The sequence below is a fragment of the Rhinolophus sinicus genome, linkage group LG18, assembly GCF_036562045.2.
Source record: "Rhinolophus sinicus isolate RSC01 linkage group LG18, ASM3656204v1, whole genome shotgun sequence".
Classification (NCBI taxonomy): domain Eukaryota; kingdom Metazoa; phylum Chordata; class Mammalia; order Chiroptera; family Rhinolophidae; genus Rhinolophus; species Rhinolophus sinicus.
In genome coordinates this window covers 14,306,621-14,324,221 of record NC_133767.1, presented here as the reverse complement: position 1 = coordinate 14,324,221, position 17,601 = coordinate 14,306,621, and the positions used below count along the sequence as shown (strand labels likewise).

At 51.6% G+C, this 17,601-nt stretch overlaps 1 protein-coding gene across 1 annotated transcript in view; it reads right to left on the bottom strand.

The window, feature by feature from the left end:
- PDPK1 (3-phosphoinositide dependent protein kinase 1) overlaps positions 1-17,601 on the bottom strand; it is a 71,788-nt gene that overhangs the window by 15,252 nt on the left and 38,935 nt on the right. The window contains exons 7-11 of the mRNA XM_019719724.2: positions 10,884-10,959; positions 6,812-6,880; positions 6,490-6,586; positions 5,307-5,480; positions 1,762-1,979 (exon numbers count right to left, since the gene is read on the bottom strand). Of these exons, the coding sequence (XP_019575283.1) occupies positions 1,762-1,979; positions 5,307-5,480; positions 6,490-6,586; positions 6,812-6,880; positions 10,884-10,959 (634 nt within the window). The remainder of the gene's footprint in view (positions 1-1,761; positions 1,980-5,306; positions 5,481-6,489; positions 6,587-6,811; positions 6,881-10,883; positions 10,960-17,601) is intronic.

Below are 17,601 nucleotides of genomic sequence, written 5' to 3'. Positions count from 1 at the left end.
CTACTTCTTCAGAAGATTCCCAAACAGACAAAAACCACACACATTCCATTAGCCATCAAAGCAATGTCATCCTACAGCGTGTAGCCTCTGAAAACCTCCACCTTACATTCATAGAGACTAAGGGTGAAAAAAAGCACGTATCGTTTTCCTAGTATTGCAAAATTATCATGATGGTCTGTGGCCGTACACGAAGAACCACTGTTCTAAAGACCAAAGTGCTTGACAGATCTCCCACTGGCCACGTAAGAGATGCTTCAAGCAATCTGCAGTCACCAGCCTCCAAATGGGCCTGAACAGAAAGGAAACACAGAGAACTTAGAACAAAAAGCAAGCAAGAGGCCGCAAGCTGTGACTTGCCGCCAATTGCTCCGTGCAGCCCACAACTGCAGGGTGCAGGGCCTGTGGGCCTTCTGGGGAGTCAGCCACCTGCTGCAATAGCCCTTCTTGCATGCCCTGCTTCCGGCCAAGCCCGTAGGGGGCACTCGCAGGTGTCCCAGGAAGCTCTTGGACAACGCAGGCGGGCCCTCCAGTGCTCAAACTGCTTTGATCAAAGCCCCTTCCCTCCTGCTCGGTACCTATTAATACTCCTAGTAACACTTTAGAAAATACAGACTCCTGAGTAGTGCAGAGTATTTCAGCTGGCCACCACCTATGCTCACTTTTGCTACACACAGTAATTTCTAGTAACACAAACCCTAGCTTCACCCACGTGCTGCTTCTCCCCTGCACCCACCTCCTCCTGGCTTTCCTCCTCCACACAAATGCTCCTAAGCCACACGTGGCCTCTCTCATGCGAGCTGAGCCCTCAAATCCTGCCCTGCTTCTCCGCCCATCTCCACGCAGCCTCCTACCCCAACACGCCTTCCTGGAAGACACAGCCCTCCTGACCCCCCGGCCCTGGGCTCCTCGCTGCCCATGCGGAAAGTGAAACCATGAAAATGTAGAGGACAACGTCAGGGTAGAGAAGCGCTTCTCCGCATCACCAAGATGCAAAACAGAAAATAATAACATAGGCAGGTCTGACTCTGTAAGAATCTGCAACTTTCATACAAAAACATGCACAGACAGACAGAAGAGACAAACTGAAGAAAAATGTTTGCAAAATATACAACAGAGATAGTCTTCGTATCTCTGGCTCTTAAAAGTCCATTTTAAAAAGATGCAAAACATACAAGAAAAACAGTCAAAGGACACAGAGTACCTCAAAAAATACATACAAATGGCCAATGAACACCGATGTCTGCGTGATGAGACCACGCATACAAACGCAAATTCACAGACGCCCATTTTTAGAGCATCAAAACACTCAAGGGCAGGCGTGACCATTGGGAAACGGGTTCTCGGGCACTTTGGATATAAAGCACTGCCTTCTTAATGGGCGCACCCCCATTCCACCTGCCACCCCAGGACTCCACCTTAGGAGAAACAGTCAGGCAAGTGGGGAAAGCTGTGTGCAAAGGATGACTTGCAAAACATCTCACCACAGGGCAGTGGTTCTTTAAATCACAGTGAATCCACATCCACACAGGGATGCACGCCTGGCCCGCAGAGCCCCAAACCCACTTCACCCCCAGCCCAGTGCCTCCGAGAGCTGGACCCTTGGCGGGTCCTTCCTGCACAGTGTTAAGGGCAGTCGTGGGAGCCTCGCAGCAGCAGTGACGAGAACAGGATGCCGGCTCCCTCAGGGGGCCCCCTCTCGCGTCCCCATGCACTGCGCCTGCATTTCGAAAGCGGGCACTGCTTGCGCCTCTACGTTCTTACCAAGGGTTTCCACTGGCCTGCTTCTCCAGCAATAACCTCTTCTCATCTTCAGAAAACTGTAAGTCCAGTTCAAAAGAATTAGTGTCCAGGTCATGGATGTACTGCTCGATGTTGCTGCCCGCCCTCTGCGGCGGACCCGCGTCCGAGGCAGACAGGGAGTGGGAGGAAGACGACGACGACACTTGCATGCAGCCGAACTGGCTCAGGAGATTGTCATACTGCACAGAGAGGAGGGAAACGTGCGATCAGAGCCCTCATTTCCCCTCGAGTGCGCCGGTGCAGACACACTCGGACCGGCCTACACCAGCAGGCTCACAGCCCAAGGCCCCCATGGGAGACGAGCACGGAGCCCAGCCCGCTCTGCTTCTCCCATAAGTGCGGGCATTTCTCCTGCACGGGACGCTGGCCACTGAACCAGGGCAGAGCCTCCTCCTGAGGGGACATCAGAACATGCTCGCCCCCGAGAGGGGCTAACCCTCAGTCTCCATCTCTGGGAAGGGGAGACCTCTGCAAGCCCCCGTGCCGCCCACCTGACGGAGTTGGGAAGCCTTCTGGGAAAAGGAGAAAGGGGGCACGTGCGCCCCGGAGGACCGCTCTCCTGGGTGCAGAGGCCGGGGCAAGACTGCGAGCTCAGAACCCTCCTCCTTGGGCCCCGTGCTCCTATGTTTCTGAGTCTGTGGGTGTCATTACATATTCCCATTTGACTGTGTTCAATTAAAAAAACAATACTCTTTTTAATCCCAGCAAAGACAAATTAAGCTTGAGATAGACAAAGCTGCCTGTTTTTCTGGAGAAATCTATGTAGCACTGGCGACACAGCAAATGGAATGACTCACAAATGTACCAAACAAGCAGGTGCGTGCACCCACACACTCCTGGGCCGCGGAACGGGCCCCGGAGGCCCGGACAAGAGCTGGGGAGGAGCAGGCACCCTGGACAGTGTGCCCCTCGCCCTCCACAGCTGTGGGCCCCACACCTGAGTCACGCCACAGCTAACGACAAGGGAAAAGAAACGAAGTCACGGGCAACAGGTGCGATGAGAGCGCAGCACATCCCTCCGAGTCCCCGGTGCCTCTAGAGGGAGGCCCCTCCTGCAGAGCAGGTACCCACCCTCCTCACCTGCTGCCTGGGCCCCCTTCTCCCGTGAGCTCGCACAGCTGACAGCAGCCTCAGCCGCGTCCTGGCTACGAGGTGGGAGTGGCCCCAGGACACTCCTGCAGCCCCTCCATCTAAGGCCTTGTTCTGGCACATTCTCTGCTTACTCTCTGCACAGGGTCTCACAGTTTCCAGAGGCTTCCACGAGCCTCCCTGGCTATCTCACCGAGCCCATGAAGCCAAGGAGATGGCTGTTACCCTTACCCCCATTTCTGAAACGGGGAAATGAGGCTCAGACTGGCCCAAGGTCACACCCCAATGGCCCAACACTGAATTCAGAATTGGTCCTCTGCGTCTTTCCAACACAGGAGCTGCCTTGCTCCCAGGGCGGAGCTGCTGACTAACCACCATGGCCACTGCTTGCTGAGTGAGTCCTGTCTTGGGGGCTCCATTTACTGATTCCTGTCTCTGCATTCTACTCTCCTCCCTTCAGCAGCACCCAGTAGGACAGACCTGACCACAGCACAAAACCCGACCCAGAAAGGAGGTGTGACAAGGGGTGACACTGGGCTGGAGTGGAGGAAACGCCTGACTGCTGGCCCAACACCGAACCTTCCCCAGGAGCGTCACACCTGGGCCGGCCCACTCGGAACCCAGCCACCAGCACCAGCAGCTACGGGTGGGGGTTTAGGGGTGCAGACGAGAACGGGGTGCCTGTCCTCTTCATTGCCTGAATACAGGCAGTGTCTGCTCCTTGCACCAGAGGCAAATTCTTTTCAATTCTGAGTATCTCCAAGACACCAGACTCTCAGCCTCCTGGATGAGACGTCGTCCTCCGTGACACACTCCACAGGAAGGGAGCGCCTCCTGAGAAGGCTTCCTCTGTAGCTGACACCTTTCCAGGCTCACTAAACTGCCCTGGAGGCTGGTGGAGGGAGCTCTGCTTGAATCGTTTCCAAGGCTTTCAAACCACACAGCCGTTAAAGCTGAGGATGAGCCATCTAACAAAAAGCAAGCTGTTAACACGTGGAGCCGGTTTTCAGATGGTCACGCTGAGTACTGATGCCTGCGCTCGCCACAGTGAAGGTGATGAGACAGCAGAGGGCCTGCATGACACTCAGCTGTGCTGCACACGCATGCACACAAACACGCACACACACTACATGCAGCCGAGCTCCCAAGCACTGAGATCCCAGGTGGCTCCGTCAGAGCTCGGCCAGCAGAGCGTGCTCTTCCCGGGGATCCCCCTGCCAAAGGCACCGGAGACCCGAACCCGCTCCTGCTGGCTGAGCCCTGTGCAACCTGCCGTGTTGGCTGCGGACGGTCCCAGCCACTGCAGCAGGGAAGCAGGTCAGGCTCCCTTCCAGTCTGGGCACAAAGGACATTTTAGGACAAGCAAAGAGGACGTGAACAGCAGGTAGGAGACACAGGGAGCCTTGATCTCTGAGCGGTGATACCACTAGTAATTTTAACTTGGCTTCGGATGCCTCTCAGATAAAATCTAGAACTCCCACATCAACTAAAGTGGAACTCTACATGTGACAAGTGGTTAGAATAAGCCAGAATGACAGCAATCAAACCAGAAAAATAGACTATCAGTCGTAAAATGCCTGAAATCCTAGTTAAACAGGTATTGGGGTCGGGTGAGGGGCGATGAGGGGAGTACAGGTTGCCCACGTGTGGGTGACTGACGGTGGGTGGATGGTGCACGCAGCTCGTACTCCTTGGGCCACCTCCACATGCCTCGCATTTTCCGTAAGAACAGTTTAAAGAACAAAGTGTATTGAGACCCCACCTCTGAGGTCATGGTGGTGACCACAGCTTCCCACAGACGCCTGGGCGCTGCGCCCCTCAGGCCTGTACCAGTCCCTGCTTCTACCAGCCACTAAAAGCCAACAGTCACAGTGTCCACCCTCAATGCCATTTCCCCCAAAAGTTCAAAGCAGCAGCACCCTGGCCTTCTCTGGGAAAGATCAGAATGTCTTCAGACACCTGAGTACAAAGGTCCAATCGAGCCGAAGACAGATGCCCGCCGGGAGACTCGGTGCCCACAAGCCCAGGGAGACAGGTGGAGGGTGCTGCTCCCCCAGGCTCCAGATGCTCCCACCCAACATCTGGCTCTAGTTCGACCCCTTTGGGCGAAAATTAACTAGAGGAAGTGAGAAACAGGGACTAGCCCACCCCAGGGCCTGGACACCTGCACTCGGGGAAGACAAGCAGACAGAAGCCTCTTTGGGCCCAGTGTCTGTGAGACTCGGGCTGGGGGGCCGCAGAGCATGCACCCACAACCAGGTTTCTGCTGGCTTCCCCTGAAGCCACGCCTCCCACGAAGCGGAGCCCCCGGGCCTACGGGGACAAACTCCCTGTGCACAGAGGAACCACTTTCACGCAGTGTGACAGGCAGAACTGCTCTGAGCACGGGTTGTTGTGACGTCTGCCAGCGCGCTTACGTTCCCGTAGCAGTCCTCGTCATCCTCCGACATGGCTGGTAAGTAGGCCGTGAGCTTCGGCGGCGTCTGATGGTGCAGATTCTCCCACGTGATGGACTCGAAGAACGGATGAGCCTTCAGAGGGCTGTACCCTTCCATTTCTTCACAGCCTAATCGCTTTGTGGCATCTAAAACCTTAAATGAAATCAAGACAAGTCAGTGTCACAGTTAAAATGTAACACTGACCCTCCCTAGCCCCCCCCCCCCAAACATTTTTGAGTAGTTCTTTTCAATTCTGGTGGCCCATCCTACCGCAGGCCAGGGACATACTGAGTCACCTTCTGGGGTTCCTTTCAATTCTCTAGGGTTTCTTTTCTGCCCCTTTCCCTCCCACAGGTGAAAAGGAATCACAACCTCAAAATTTAATGAACAGCAGCAAGTATTATTTCAAAATACACAGATGAAAATCCTAAAATAAGGAAACAATGAACGTAAGGGTTTTAACAGCAAAGAGAACAAAGAATTTGTCCGCACGGTAAACTCAGGTGGGGAGCAGAACACCTGTGTCTCCCACCAGCTCATGTCTCACAGGGCCCCACAGCTATCTCCTCTGGGGTTCGGCTGCGCTCCCCCGCCCCACAGGATCAAGCACACACCCACCGAGGGGACAGACACAGGACAGACAGGTGGCAAGAGGCTGACTGCACTGTTCTTCCCCAGGATCAAGTTAAGGGAAGGTCTAGAGCCAAAGACGCAGGGACGGGACACTGCAGGTTCTAGAGCATAAGCAAACTTACTTTTCCTGTGTACTGTTGCTACGTTATCTGCGCTGATCTTAACCTCATGGGGCTGACTCCAGAGTTGATACCCACAGATGTCACTAAGTAGGATTTAGAGCCACCTGCCATTGTAATATACCCCTTGTTCCAGCATCAGGTAACTTAAAATGCTATGTATGCTGATGAGCAAATGTAAAATGATACAGTAATTTCCTGTCTTATTAAGGTCAAGAATCAGGCACCTGGAAATTGAAAAGGGCTTCTAATGAGATAGGAGATACGAAACTCGCTACAATCAGTAACAACCCTCAAACTGCCTTTTATTAAACAGTTGCCTCCAGAAAAGCCCCTCTGACCCGCGGTTCACAGGGACTCAAGGTGTGGCTATCAGGTCATCTTACCAGAAGAAAATTCAAAATATTTACCAAAAGTTTTTCCACAAGGTCTCTTGCCTTAGGGAAGAATTTTTCAGGAAAGTCATACTCCAACTTAATGATCTTCTGAAATATAAGATATTCGTTTCTGTAAAACAAGAGACACCATCATTCTGGGCAGGGTCACACAAACGTTCCCAGAAGAGAGCTGCACCCTTCCTGGGACAGTGGCTTCCTTCTCTCCCCACAGAGCTGCTGTGCTCATTAGAAGCATCGTGAAAGGCCCCTCCCCTTGGCGCAGCCCCCTCCCACTTCTCTGTCTGGCTGCTTCAATGGGCGGAGTGTGGGGTAGGGGTTGGGGGGTATCTCTTACCCGGCTCGGAATGGTGGCAGTCCTGCCACAAGCTGGTATATTATGCATCCAAGAGCCCAAAGGTCTGAACTTTAAGGAAGGGGAAAAACAAAAAAATGACATTTGTAAAATTTCAGGGACAAGCACAGTTCATTTCCGGCTCCTCTGTTCACACCCCCCGTTCAGCCTTCAACCTACTGCTCTCCTTTCAAAGCAGGTCAGCATGAGGGTGGGACCCTGCTCCGGGCCCTTCTCGAGGGGCCTCCTGGGAACCTGGGCCCAGAGGATACTGGCCACCCCTTCTTCCAGTGCCGGGAACGGGGGGTGGTACTGGGAGGGTGACTAGGAGCACGGGCAGGTCGGTACAGCTGAGCACAAACTCAGATTTCTCACAGCTCACTCAGTGTGCACCCCAAGGACACAGACACAGGTGCACAAGAACCAAGGGGACACATTAGACAATGCAGAGAATGTGCACCAAGCAAGCTTCCTCCTTCTCTTCTCGGACTCTCTGTGCAAAGCCCTGCCCCCTTTATAAACAGTTTAATTATATGTCTCAAAAGAAACACACTGCAGCTCTAAACTGCCCTGGGTCGTTTCCAGAGCCAGCTAGCTAGCTGGCAGGGACCCTGGAGGTGAGGGGAAGCTGCTCTCCTTGCCCTAGATAGCACTCCCTCTTGCAGCCTGCTCTCATCCATTCTGTCCCCGCAGTGCCATCTCGGAGCACGGCTGACATCTACTTTGCATATTTGATTTCCTCTGCAGGTTTTGCATTCTATTCCCAGCTCAGGCCCCTCCCACCCCCATACCAGCAGCCTCTCCCCAGCCCTAAGTGTACGCAGAGCTCAGGGTTGGCTGGATACAGTCTGTTTCCAGAAGAGGCCCCAGCCTGTCATCTAGAAGATGAACTCGCAGGGCGTGGGGTGGAGATACCAGGCTGACCGCAGTGCGGGGCTTGGGGTGAAGGCTCCGTAACCCCAGCACTGCAGGCCCGGGTCAGATGAGGCTCTTGATGTGGGTTAGAAATGCAACCGATCAGATCTGAGTCACAACGCGCAGATGGAGGGCATTTTAAAAATGAATCTACATTCTGCCCAGTAACTAGTTTTTACACTTGGTTTTCTCTCTTCTTTAGTAAAAACAAGGAGCTGCATAGGCAAAACGCCGACAGCAAAGCACCAGCCTCTAGGTGCGGAAGTGGCCAGAGGATGGGCAGGGCTGTCTCTGTTGCTTTCCCAGGGTCAACCACGGGGGGGGGGGGGGCCTGCTAGGGGCTCACTTTTTACCTCTGTGCATTACCTGAATGTTTTATCAGCAGGTAGCTTATCATTTAAAATGCTTTTTTAATATAATAAAAACGAAAGGGGGAGCCAGGGTGACATTTCTGGAAAGCAGCATGGACCAAGGATTTTAAATGCTGAGTTAGGCCTAGTCATTCTACTTCTTGCAGTCCAACAGAGGAACTAAGGGCAAATTTGGGGCAGCCCGGGCAACGCCTTGCAGGCGCCCGATGTGTCCCACTGGACAGGAAGGTGTGCCCCTTTGCCCCATAGCACAGGATATGCAGCACACAGTAGGCATACCGGACTGTGCGAGGAAAGGACACTAGAGTTTGATAAATGGCAATAAATTTACATACTGGAAAACCATACAACTGTTAAAGGCATCTGCAAAGAATTTTAGTGACATGGGGTATGTTCCTTATATAACCTCAAGGAGCAGAATTCAAAACCGGCTATTCAGTATCACCTCGTTGTATAAAAATTACATAAACACACATAAAACCCATAGAAAAAAATAACTCAGAAGATATACCAACTCATTATCTGTCATTGTGACAGCTGGAGACTCTGAATGTTTTTTGTTTTTTTTATTCTCCATATTTTCTAAGAATTCTTTTCAATGAATTATTTTCTAAGAATCACTTTTCGAATCAGGAAAAAAATGCTTAACTATTTTTGAATAAATATCACGTTAAAAAAATGAAAAAGCTAGAAAAATACACGTGTCTCCCTCGCAGCCCTGCTACCTAACCCCCCCCACCCCCCCAGATAATCACTACTACCCGTTCCCTGTATGTCCTTCTAAGAGTTGTAAACCACAGACAAACGGAGCTGGGTAGACACTCTCCCTCTGGTTTTCACACAGAAGGTGACCGACCACTCTGTATCTCCCTTATCTCACTCGGTAGAGCTCGGAGACCTTCCCCCATCAGTGCTAACGAGCTGCCTCACCCTGTAAGTAAATCCCAACTGGACAAAAACCTAGTTCTTAGGCAGCAGTGACATAGACTTCAAGAATCTGCCCACCAGGGCCAGCCCAGTGGCTCAGGCGGTTAGAGCTCCATGCTCCTAACTCCGAAGGCTGCCGGTTCGATTCCCACATGGGCCAGTGGGCTCTCACACAAGGTTGCCAGTTTAATTCCTTGAGTCCCACAAGGGATGGTGGGCTCTGCCCCCTGCAACTAAGATTGAACACGGCACCTTGAGCTGAGCTGCCACTGAGCTCCCAGATGGCTCAGTTGGTTGGAGCGCGTCCTCTCAACCACAAGGTTGCCGGTTTCGACTCCCGCAAGGGATGGTGGGCTGTGCCCCCTGCAACTAGCAACGGCAACTGGACCTGGAGCTGAGCTGCGCCCAATAAAATCTTAAAAAAGAAAAAGAAAAAAAAGAATCTGGCCACCAGCACTCACCACCAGAGGGGGGTGTCTCAGCCCAGGCACTGCGGCCACCGGGGGCCGACACGCTGTGGAGACATCTCAGCACCGCTGGATGCTAACAGCACGCTCTCCTTACCCCCAGCAAGCTGTGACACCAAAACCATGTCCAGACACAGCCAAATGTCCCCTGGGCGGTAGAACTGCCCCAGCTGGGAAGCTCTCATTTGCAACAGCTCAAGCCCATGGGAAGGGCTCAAAATCTGTTGACTGAATAAGGTTAAAAAAAAACAAAAAACCAAAAGAGCGCGGAGACCACTGAGCTGCCTGAGCTTAACCTTTCAGAGCACCCTTCCATTTTTCATCATGTTTGTGCCCTGTGGCTCCACCATCTACAGTTTCTAAAAAGCTGTCATGCTCAGAAACAGCTGCTGTCCCCAGAACCACTCACTCCAATGTCTCTGGCACGGTCTCTCTGCCCCGCTAAGGCAGCGGCCCCTTGCAGCCTGCAAGGCAAGACACTGACCCTGTGACCCTGTCAACTCAAGGGAAGGTGCCAGTGGGCCAAGGGCAGGAAGAATCCAAGGCAAAGCTTCAACCACAGAACCTGTCACTGCTTGGAACTGCTTCCCAAACTCTGAAACCCCAGATTCTACTGCCACCTCTCAGTATTCCACCTGCCTCACACCCACCTGACAGCTCTCCAGACTTGTCCCCACTCCTGGCCATCGGTGCCCCCACGGTCTTTCCCTTCACTGCCCAGCTGCCTTGTTGCTGACCCTTCTCCACTCTCTAGACCTCTGCTCTTCTGAGGTCTAGAGCCTGCATCCTCTCCCGCCCCTGCATCCTCTGCAGCCCCCAAGGCCACTGCCAGGCGTGCCCCAGGTCTGAGCACCGAGCAGGGCTGGCGCGTGCTGACTGGGCCCCTGCTGGGAAATTGGCTCTGACCCTTCCCTCACACGCTGCCTTCTGGACCTTTTCCTGAAGTCTGCAGAGCCTGTTACACTGCACAGTTGACCTGAGGCCGCCGCCACTGCCAGGCTGCCAGGGTGGGAGGCAGCACCAAGGATCCCCAAGCTCCGGACACGGCAGAGCCTCAAGGAAATAATACAAACCTGTCCGCCACACTTCTTGCCACTGAATAGCTGTTCCTAAGGGAACAAGATCCAATCTCAAAGCATAAAGCAACCTCCGCCCCAGGAAGTACAAAATGTAACAATAAAGCAGCACACAGGTTATCAAAGGAAAGATACTACTGGTTAAAAAGTAAAAATGCTAACTTCTTCCACACTAGGCTTAGCTACGTAAAGGCCATGAAAGGCACTCTCTTAACTCTTATTAATTTCACATGAAAACCCGTACTAGCTACTTTAGAGAAAAGAAGATTATGGATCAGGAAAAAAAATTATGGATCAGAAAAAGAAAAAAGCAGGTTACCTTTTACAGGCCGATTTCTCTGTGAGCAGCTCTGGAGAAACATACTGGGCTGTTCCTACAAACGAGTTGGCCCTGGCTGATGAGAAGAGGGAAAAGGGGGAAAGGTCATGCTGAGACACAAAGCACGCACAATCGTGGACATTCATTTACCAGAACGTCATGGCTGACACGCGTGTAACTGGACCTTTTTGTCAGCACAGCACTGGTTGGTCACTTGCAATTAGACGGCGCGAACCCGAACGCCTAACTTGTCCAGGACCCTCCCAGGGCAGGCTCAAAGGTCACTCGTTCAGTGACACCTGCCCTGACCCCCTCCCTGCCTCACGTTCTCCTGGCCCTTCTCACTGACACACTAGAGCTGCACTCACCCAGCATTCTGGCAGCTGGAGCATCTCGACGTGCCTGTGGCGCTTCAAACGCACGCAGACACCCAGCAAGCACACTGAACGTGCGCAGACGCAGGCTGTGCACACAGCAGGGATACCCTCTCCTTGTACCAAACTGCTCAGGGCGGACGGGGGCTGACAGGGGAATAAGACTCAGGGGTCCCAGCCGGGATGTCTGCAACATCCCGCCGCCTCTGGTACTGATGGTGCGACTCAAGGGTCACCAAGTTCAACTGCAGCCCTGTGGGCTCGGTTGACAGCAGGGCCCGCTGGACAGGCCCAACAGCAGAGAGAGGAGGCACTGACACCCACGTCACCCAGCGGCCCCGAACGACCTCGGAGGCTCATCAGGGCAGCCTGCCCCACACACCGGGCCCGAGGCATACCCCACGGGGCGTCCTCTGGCATCGGCAGCTCTCCTGGCCTGTCCCCAAGGCCAGAGGGGGCAGGATCAAGGACGGGGACTCCAGTGTAAGAGCCACCACTGTCTGAGAGCAAAGCAGTTCTCTAAGGAGCGTGTGAAACGCTGCATCACCTCCAACGAGTCCCTGGTGCAGCCCACGTCCCTCACAGCTACCTGCCTCCCACGACCTTCCACGCTGGCTGTGTGAGCAGCACTGTCTAACCCTCTCTCAGGGGCGGTTGGCAAGGCTCTGGTTTCGCTCAGACAAGACCAGCCAAGGAGACTGGCGTTCCCATCAGCAGGTCCCAGCATGGCCCGGTCTCCCATCCCAGCCCGTCCCGTCCCCTCCGCCCCCGCCCCACCCCCCAAGGCACACAGGAGAGACGACACCTGCTTTAACACCATTTTGTTCTGCACAGATCAGCCCCTTTGACCCAGCCTGACCACTCTGCAGGTCCAACTGTCCTTTCTCTCAGCGTCTTTAATACTCGGCTAGAAATTATTTGTCTCTGAGGACAAATTTTCCTGAACCAACCTGAAGTGTATTACGCCAGTACACCTACCGCTGAGAGGTCTTGGGCCCTTTGGAAACACTTCTGAAATCAGGCAGCACTAAAGATAGTGACATGTTCACCGACACACGTCAGCATTCCTCTAGGAGGGGTTCTCAGCTGTGAGACAACTGGGGACATCTAGCAATGTCTGGAGACACTTCTAGCTGCCACAACGGGGCAGGAAGGGGCTACTGCTGCCTAGTGGGTGGGAGTCAGGGATGCAGCTCACCCTCCTGCAGGGCATCAGACAGCCCCACAGCCAAGCATCCCCCAGCCCCAAATGTCCCCGGGACTCGGCTGGGAACCCCTGGGAGGCGACCGCACTCTCCAAGGCACGACCACCAGCCCCCTAAAGACACGGCCTGAACATGGCAGCGCAGCCAGCTCGGTCCGGGACATCCTGGAGAAGGGCGAGCTGGGGAAGAGAGCACAGCTCAAAGGTTCTCAAAACTGATCACCCGCTTCACATAGGTTCCAATCTGGGGGAAGAATACGTCTCTTCCCGCATGGACCGAAGACTCTGTGCTGGGCTTGGGCCTGACTCCGAAATAACGTGACAGGTTACAGCTACCTGTGATAAAACACGACAGACCCTGTGTTGTCTGTCTACAAAATCCTTTATAGTATACAGCTATAAATAACATACACGTGAATTAAAATGCAAAAGGCGCCCAGGGCCCACAGCCACACCAGGTCAGCATGCGATGGCAGCACTGAGACAGGCCCACCACATCCCTGCTCGCCATCCCCAGGCCACCCGAAAGCGAGAGGGGCTCCCCGGCGGGGACTTCCTGGATGCTGGCTCAATGGCCTCCAAAGGCAAGTGCCCAGGAAGAAACTGCAGACAAGGCCGATGTGATGGCTCCTCCCCACGTGTCCCCAGAGGCAGCCTCTGTCCTCGAGGCAGGATCCTATGCACTGGAGCCTGAAACCAGCAGGAGCCCCCCGGGGGAGAGATGGGGGTCATGCCTCCTGCCCTCCCCCATGCTGTAACCCTCTCCCATCAGTGGCCCCCACCCAGACACGGGTCCCTCCCGCCTGCCCCCCGGGTTCCAGGGGCTCACAGTCCCCCTGGGGGATCAGCCCTGCTGCTTCCTCTGCCCTGCTGTCCACACCTGGTTCCCTTGGCGAGTTCCTCTCCTCTAAAGACCTCGAGGCTGCACACGCACCCTGCCAGGACCCCGGCTGATACTGCCAAGGACACTGGGCTGATTCATGAGAGAAAAAAAACCAACCAAGAGCCAAAACCAAACGAAACCATTCAACCACAAATGAATCAAAGAAATGCAAATGAAAACACCACAGCTTATCGAATCAGCAAAGATAGAAAAGAAGGAAAATTACACACAGTGTGGGCAAAGGTTTGAGACAGACACTCAGTGCTGCTGGTGGGGATACAAAACAGTGCAACAACTTTGGGGGGAGCCGTTTTCCAATAAGCACCAAAAGCCATAGAGACTTCCCCCCCAAGACCTGCACTTGACATTTCACTGCCTGAGCAGTTTTCCATTCTTCGCAGTAATCACGCAGTTTCTGTGGTTTCTATCTTTTTACGCTATTATTACAAAGTTCTAGCAATGTGTTTTATATGGAAAGATGTATATTATGCCTAATTAAGTAGCTCAGGCTATCAAGCAGTGCACAGAGGTGGCTGTGCTTCTGAATGGATACACAACGCACACAACAAAGTGTAAAGGACAGACGCCCCCGCACGACGGGGCTTTGAACAGTGACTCATGTCATTAGGACTGTGTTGTTCTCTGCTCTGGGGCGGCTTCTCGCCCATGACACCTGCTGCTTCCTGTGCCCAGGGGCCTGTGCCCACCTTCTTCAAGGCCAGATTCCAAGTCCCTGGGGATGGGCGAAGTCATCCCCTTTGGAAAGGAGCTTTGGTGAGTCGAGAGAGGAATGAGTCCTCTGGCGTGTGGAAAGGAATAGCACTGTCCTCAGAATGACATTCTAAAGGTACAAAATAAAATATACACAACTACAAATGGAAGTGTCAAAATATGAAAGTAATAACTGCGGGATGTAATCATATATCATTTTCTTTAACACGCTACATAAAATCTGGCAGCAGAGCTAACAATACAGTAATTCTGAACTGGTGATGAGCGTCAACAATAGATCAAGAATCTGTGACAACTGAAACAGGACACGAAAACACCTGTGATTTCTCCTGATGACACAGGTACTTGTTGCCTAACTTCACAATGGAAGGAAATGTTCTTTCACTGAAAGGTGAGTGAAAATAAGTAATTTCCTCCTCTCCAGCTCCAGGGCTGGCTGGCTTCTATCTATGACAGCAGGGTAAGAGCTGCAGAGAGAGCATTAGAAAAACCAGGGAGATAATCCAGTCACCTCCGCCTGGAAGCTCAGAGATTAAGACAAAGGTCAACCTTCTCCAGCTACTGGAAAACCAGGCCGAGAACCCACCGTTGGCCACCTTGACGTCCTCTGTGCCGCTGACCCCTCACCAGCAGGCCACAGTCTGGGGAAAGGAGAAGGGTCTCGGACTGGGTTTTCTGTGTGTGTGCTTCTCTTTTAAAAAAATTTTTTTTCTTGGGGGACGGGGGGTGTTGTCTCCACCCTCAACGTGGTTCAAAGCAAGTGACCAGCAACGTGGGCCACAGACCATTCTGGCCACCGCAGATCTACAAGTCAGACTCTGAGGTGCCAGTGGGGACGTGGGGAGCCAGGAGGTCAGGAGACACCCCCACTCTTTTCAAGCCAGAAGTACAGACTGCTAGTGTCTCACCCATAAGCCCACATGCGAAGCACAGCAAACACTCCATAAAATGTGGTTACCTCTTGGACAGAAGACAAGAAAAATGAACACGGCAACACATAAAAAGGAGTCTGCACCATGACCAAATGGGATTTATCCCAGGAATACAAGGGTGATTCAACATATAGAGAACAGTCAACGCAGTACTGTTATCACATCCTCCGAATAAAGGACAAACCACACGATCACCTCAATAGATGCAGGAAAAACATCTAACAAAAAATTCAACACTCCTTCGTGATAAAACTACATAAAACGAGGAACAAAAGGGAACTTCCTTAACCTGAGAAAGGCATCTGAAAGACACACAACGCACATCATACTCAATGGTGAAAGACTGACAGCTTTTCCCTAAGATCAGGAACAAGGCAAGGAAGCAGTTCTTACCATTTCTATTCATTGTAGTGGAGGTTCTACCAGGACAATTAGGTAAGAAAATGAAACAATACGCCTCCAGATTAGAAAGGACGAAGTAAACTACTCTAATCACAGATAACATGATCTTGTATACACACATCAACTGGATTTCTACACGCTTGCAATGAACACTGAAAATGAAATTAAGAAAATACTCTCTATAATGGCCTCAAAAATAAAATACTTACAAATAAATTTAACAAAAGTACAAAGCTTATATATACTGAAAAACTATACAAGGTTTTTGAAAGAAATTACAAAAGATCTAAATAAATAGAAAGACATCTCATGTTAGAGGGTCAGTAGACTTAATGTTAAGATGGCAATTCAGACGGTCCCCGACCTACAATGGTTTGACACGATATTTTGACTACGATGGCACAAAACCGTACTTCGAATTTTGATCTTTCCTGGGGCGAGTAAGATGAGGGACGCCGGGCAGAGAGCCACAGCTCCCAGGCAGGCACGTGACCCTGAGGGCACACAATGGATACTCTGCAGTGTACTGTGTAGCCAGCGCTTTTGGATGTTGTGTCCTAAGCACATTTAAGGTAGGCGAGGCTAAGCGCTTATGTGCAGTGGGCGAGGTATAGTCAATGTATTTTCGACTAATGATGGGTTTATCAGGACGTAAACCCACTGTTAAGTCAAGGAGCACGTCCCAAGCTGATCTATACCTTCAACACCGTTCCTGCCCAAATCCCAGCCGGCTTTTACTGAGGCCAATGCTTTCAAGGCTCATCCAGGTTGTAGCACAGCATGTATCCACTCCATTCCTTTTCATGGCCGAATGATATCCCACTGCCTGGCTAGACCACATTTTATCTCTTCATCAGCTGATGGACACTTAAGTTGCTTCTGCTTAAGGACTATTACAAATAAAGCTTTGGACATTCCTGTACAACTTTTTACGTGAACATGTTTTCAATTCTTTTGGATATATACTTAGAAGTAAACTGCTGAGTTATCAGGTCACTATGTTTAACTTCTGAGGAAGCGCCAGGCTAGTCTCCAAAGTGATTGCATCATTTGACCACGTCACCTGCAGAACATAAGGGTTTCAGTTGCTCCACACCCTCGCTAACACTTAGCTGTCCTTTTGATCACAGCCACCCCAGTGGGTCTGAAGTGGTATCTCCCAGTGGTTTTGATTTGCATTTCCCTCATGACATCAAAAGCATCTTTTCATGTTTCTTGGCCATTTGTTTGTCCTCTTTGGAGAAACGACTACTGAAACCCTTTGCCCGCCTTTGTTATTTTGTTATTACGAGTTCTTCCTGCATTCTGGGTATGAGTGCTTATCAGATACATGGCTTAGAAACAGTTTCTTCTCTTTAGGGGTTGTCTTTTCACACTCTTGGCACAAAGTATCATGGCACAAAAGCTTTTAAACTCGATGTGGTCTAATTTATCTATTTTTTCTTCTGTTGCTTGTGCTTTTAGTATTGTACCTAAGAAGCCATTTCCTAACCCAAGATGACGAAGATTTACTCCTGAGCTTTCTCCCAAGAGTGTTCCATTCAGACCTCTGATCTCTCCAGGCTAACATCTGAGTCAACTGTTGTGTGTGGTATGAGTCAGGGGGGTAACAATGTTTTAGACAAAATGCTCATCACTGGAGGATGATGGTGAACCAGTCCATGGTTTTCAAAAGTGGCAGAGAAAGGGGAAAGAAACAAGCCTTTATCCTGTTTTTCCTCTACAACTGATACCACTAGTTAATAAGCAGATAGTTGCTATGAAGAAGTTTCTCTTTAAGGAAGAATTCCAACTCGTGAATGAAAAAAATTAGACTATGATCATTTTGCATTCTCCATGAATTTATGGATCTAGGCCACTATGGTTATAAATAAAGGGCTGCTGACATCCCCAGAGGGAGAAATGAATGGATGGCAAATGCTTCCTAATGAAGAAGGCACCACCACCAGCCTTTGGTATGAGAGGATTGAACCTGAGGTGACCAAGTGGCCAGCTCCAACTGCCCGTTTACAGGGCGCGGCGGAGGGGAGACGAGGATGCTACATGACTCCACAGATACAATCAGCAAAGTCTGGGAAACTGGAAGACAAACGACCTGGTTTCGTTAACAGACTGCAAGGGGAAAAGTGAAGATAAAGGGGACGCTACAGATTAAAAGCCATGTAAAGAGGCATGTTAACTAAGCTCAAAT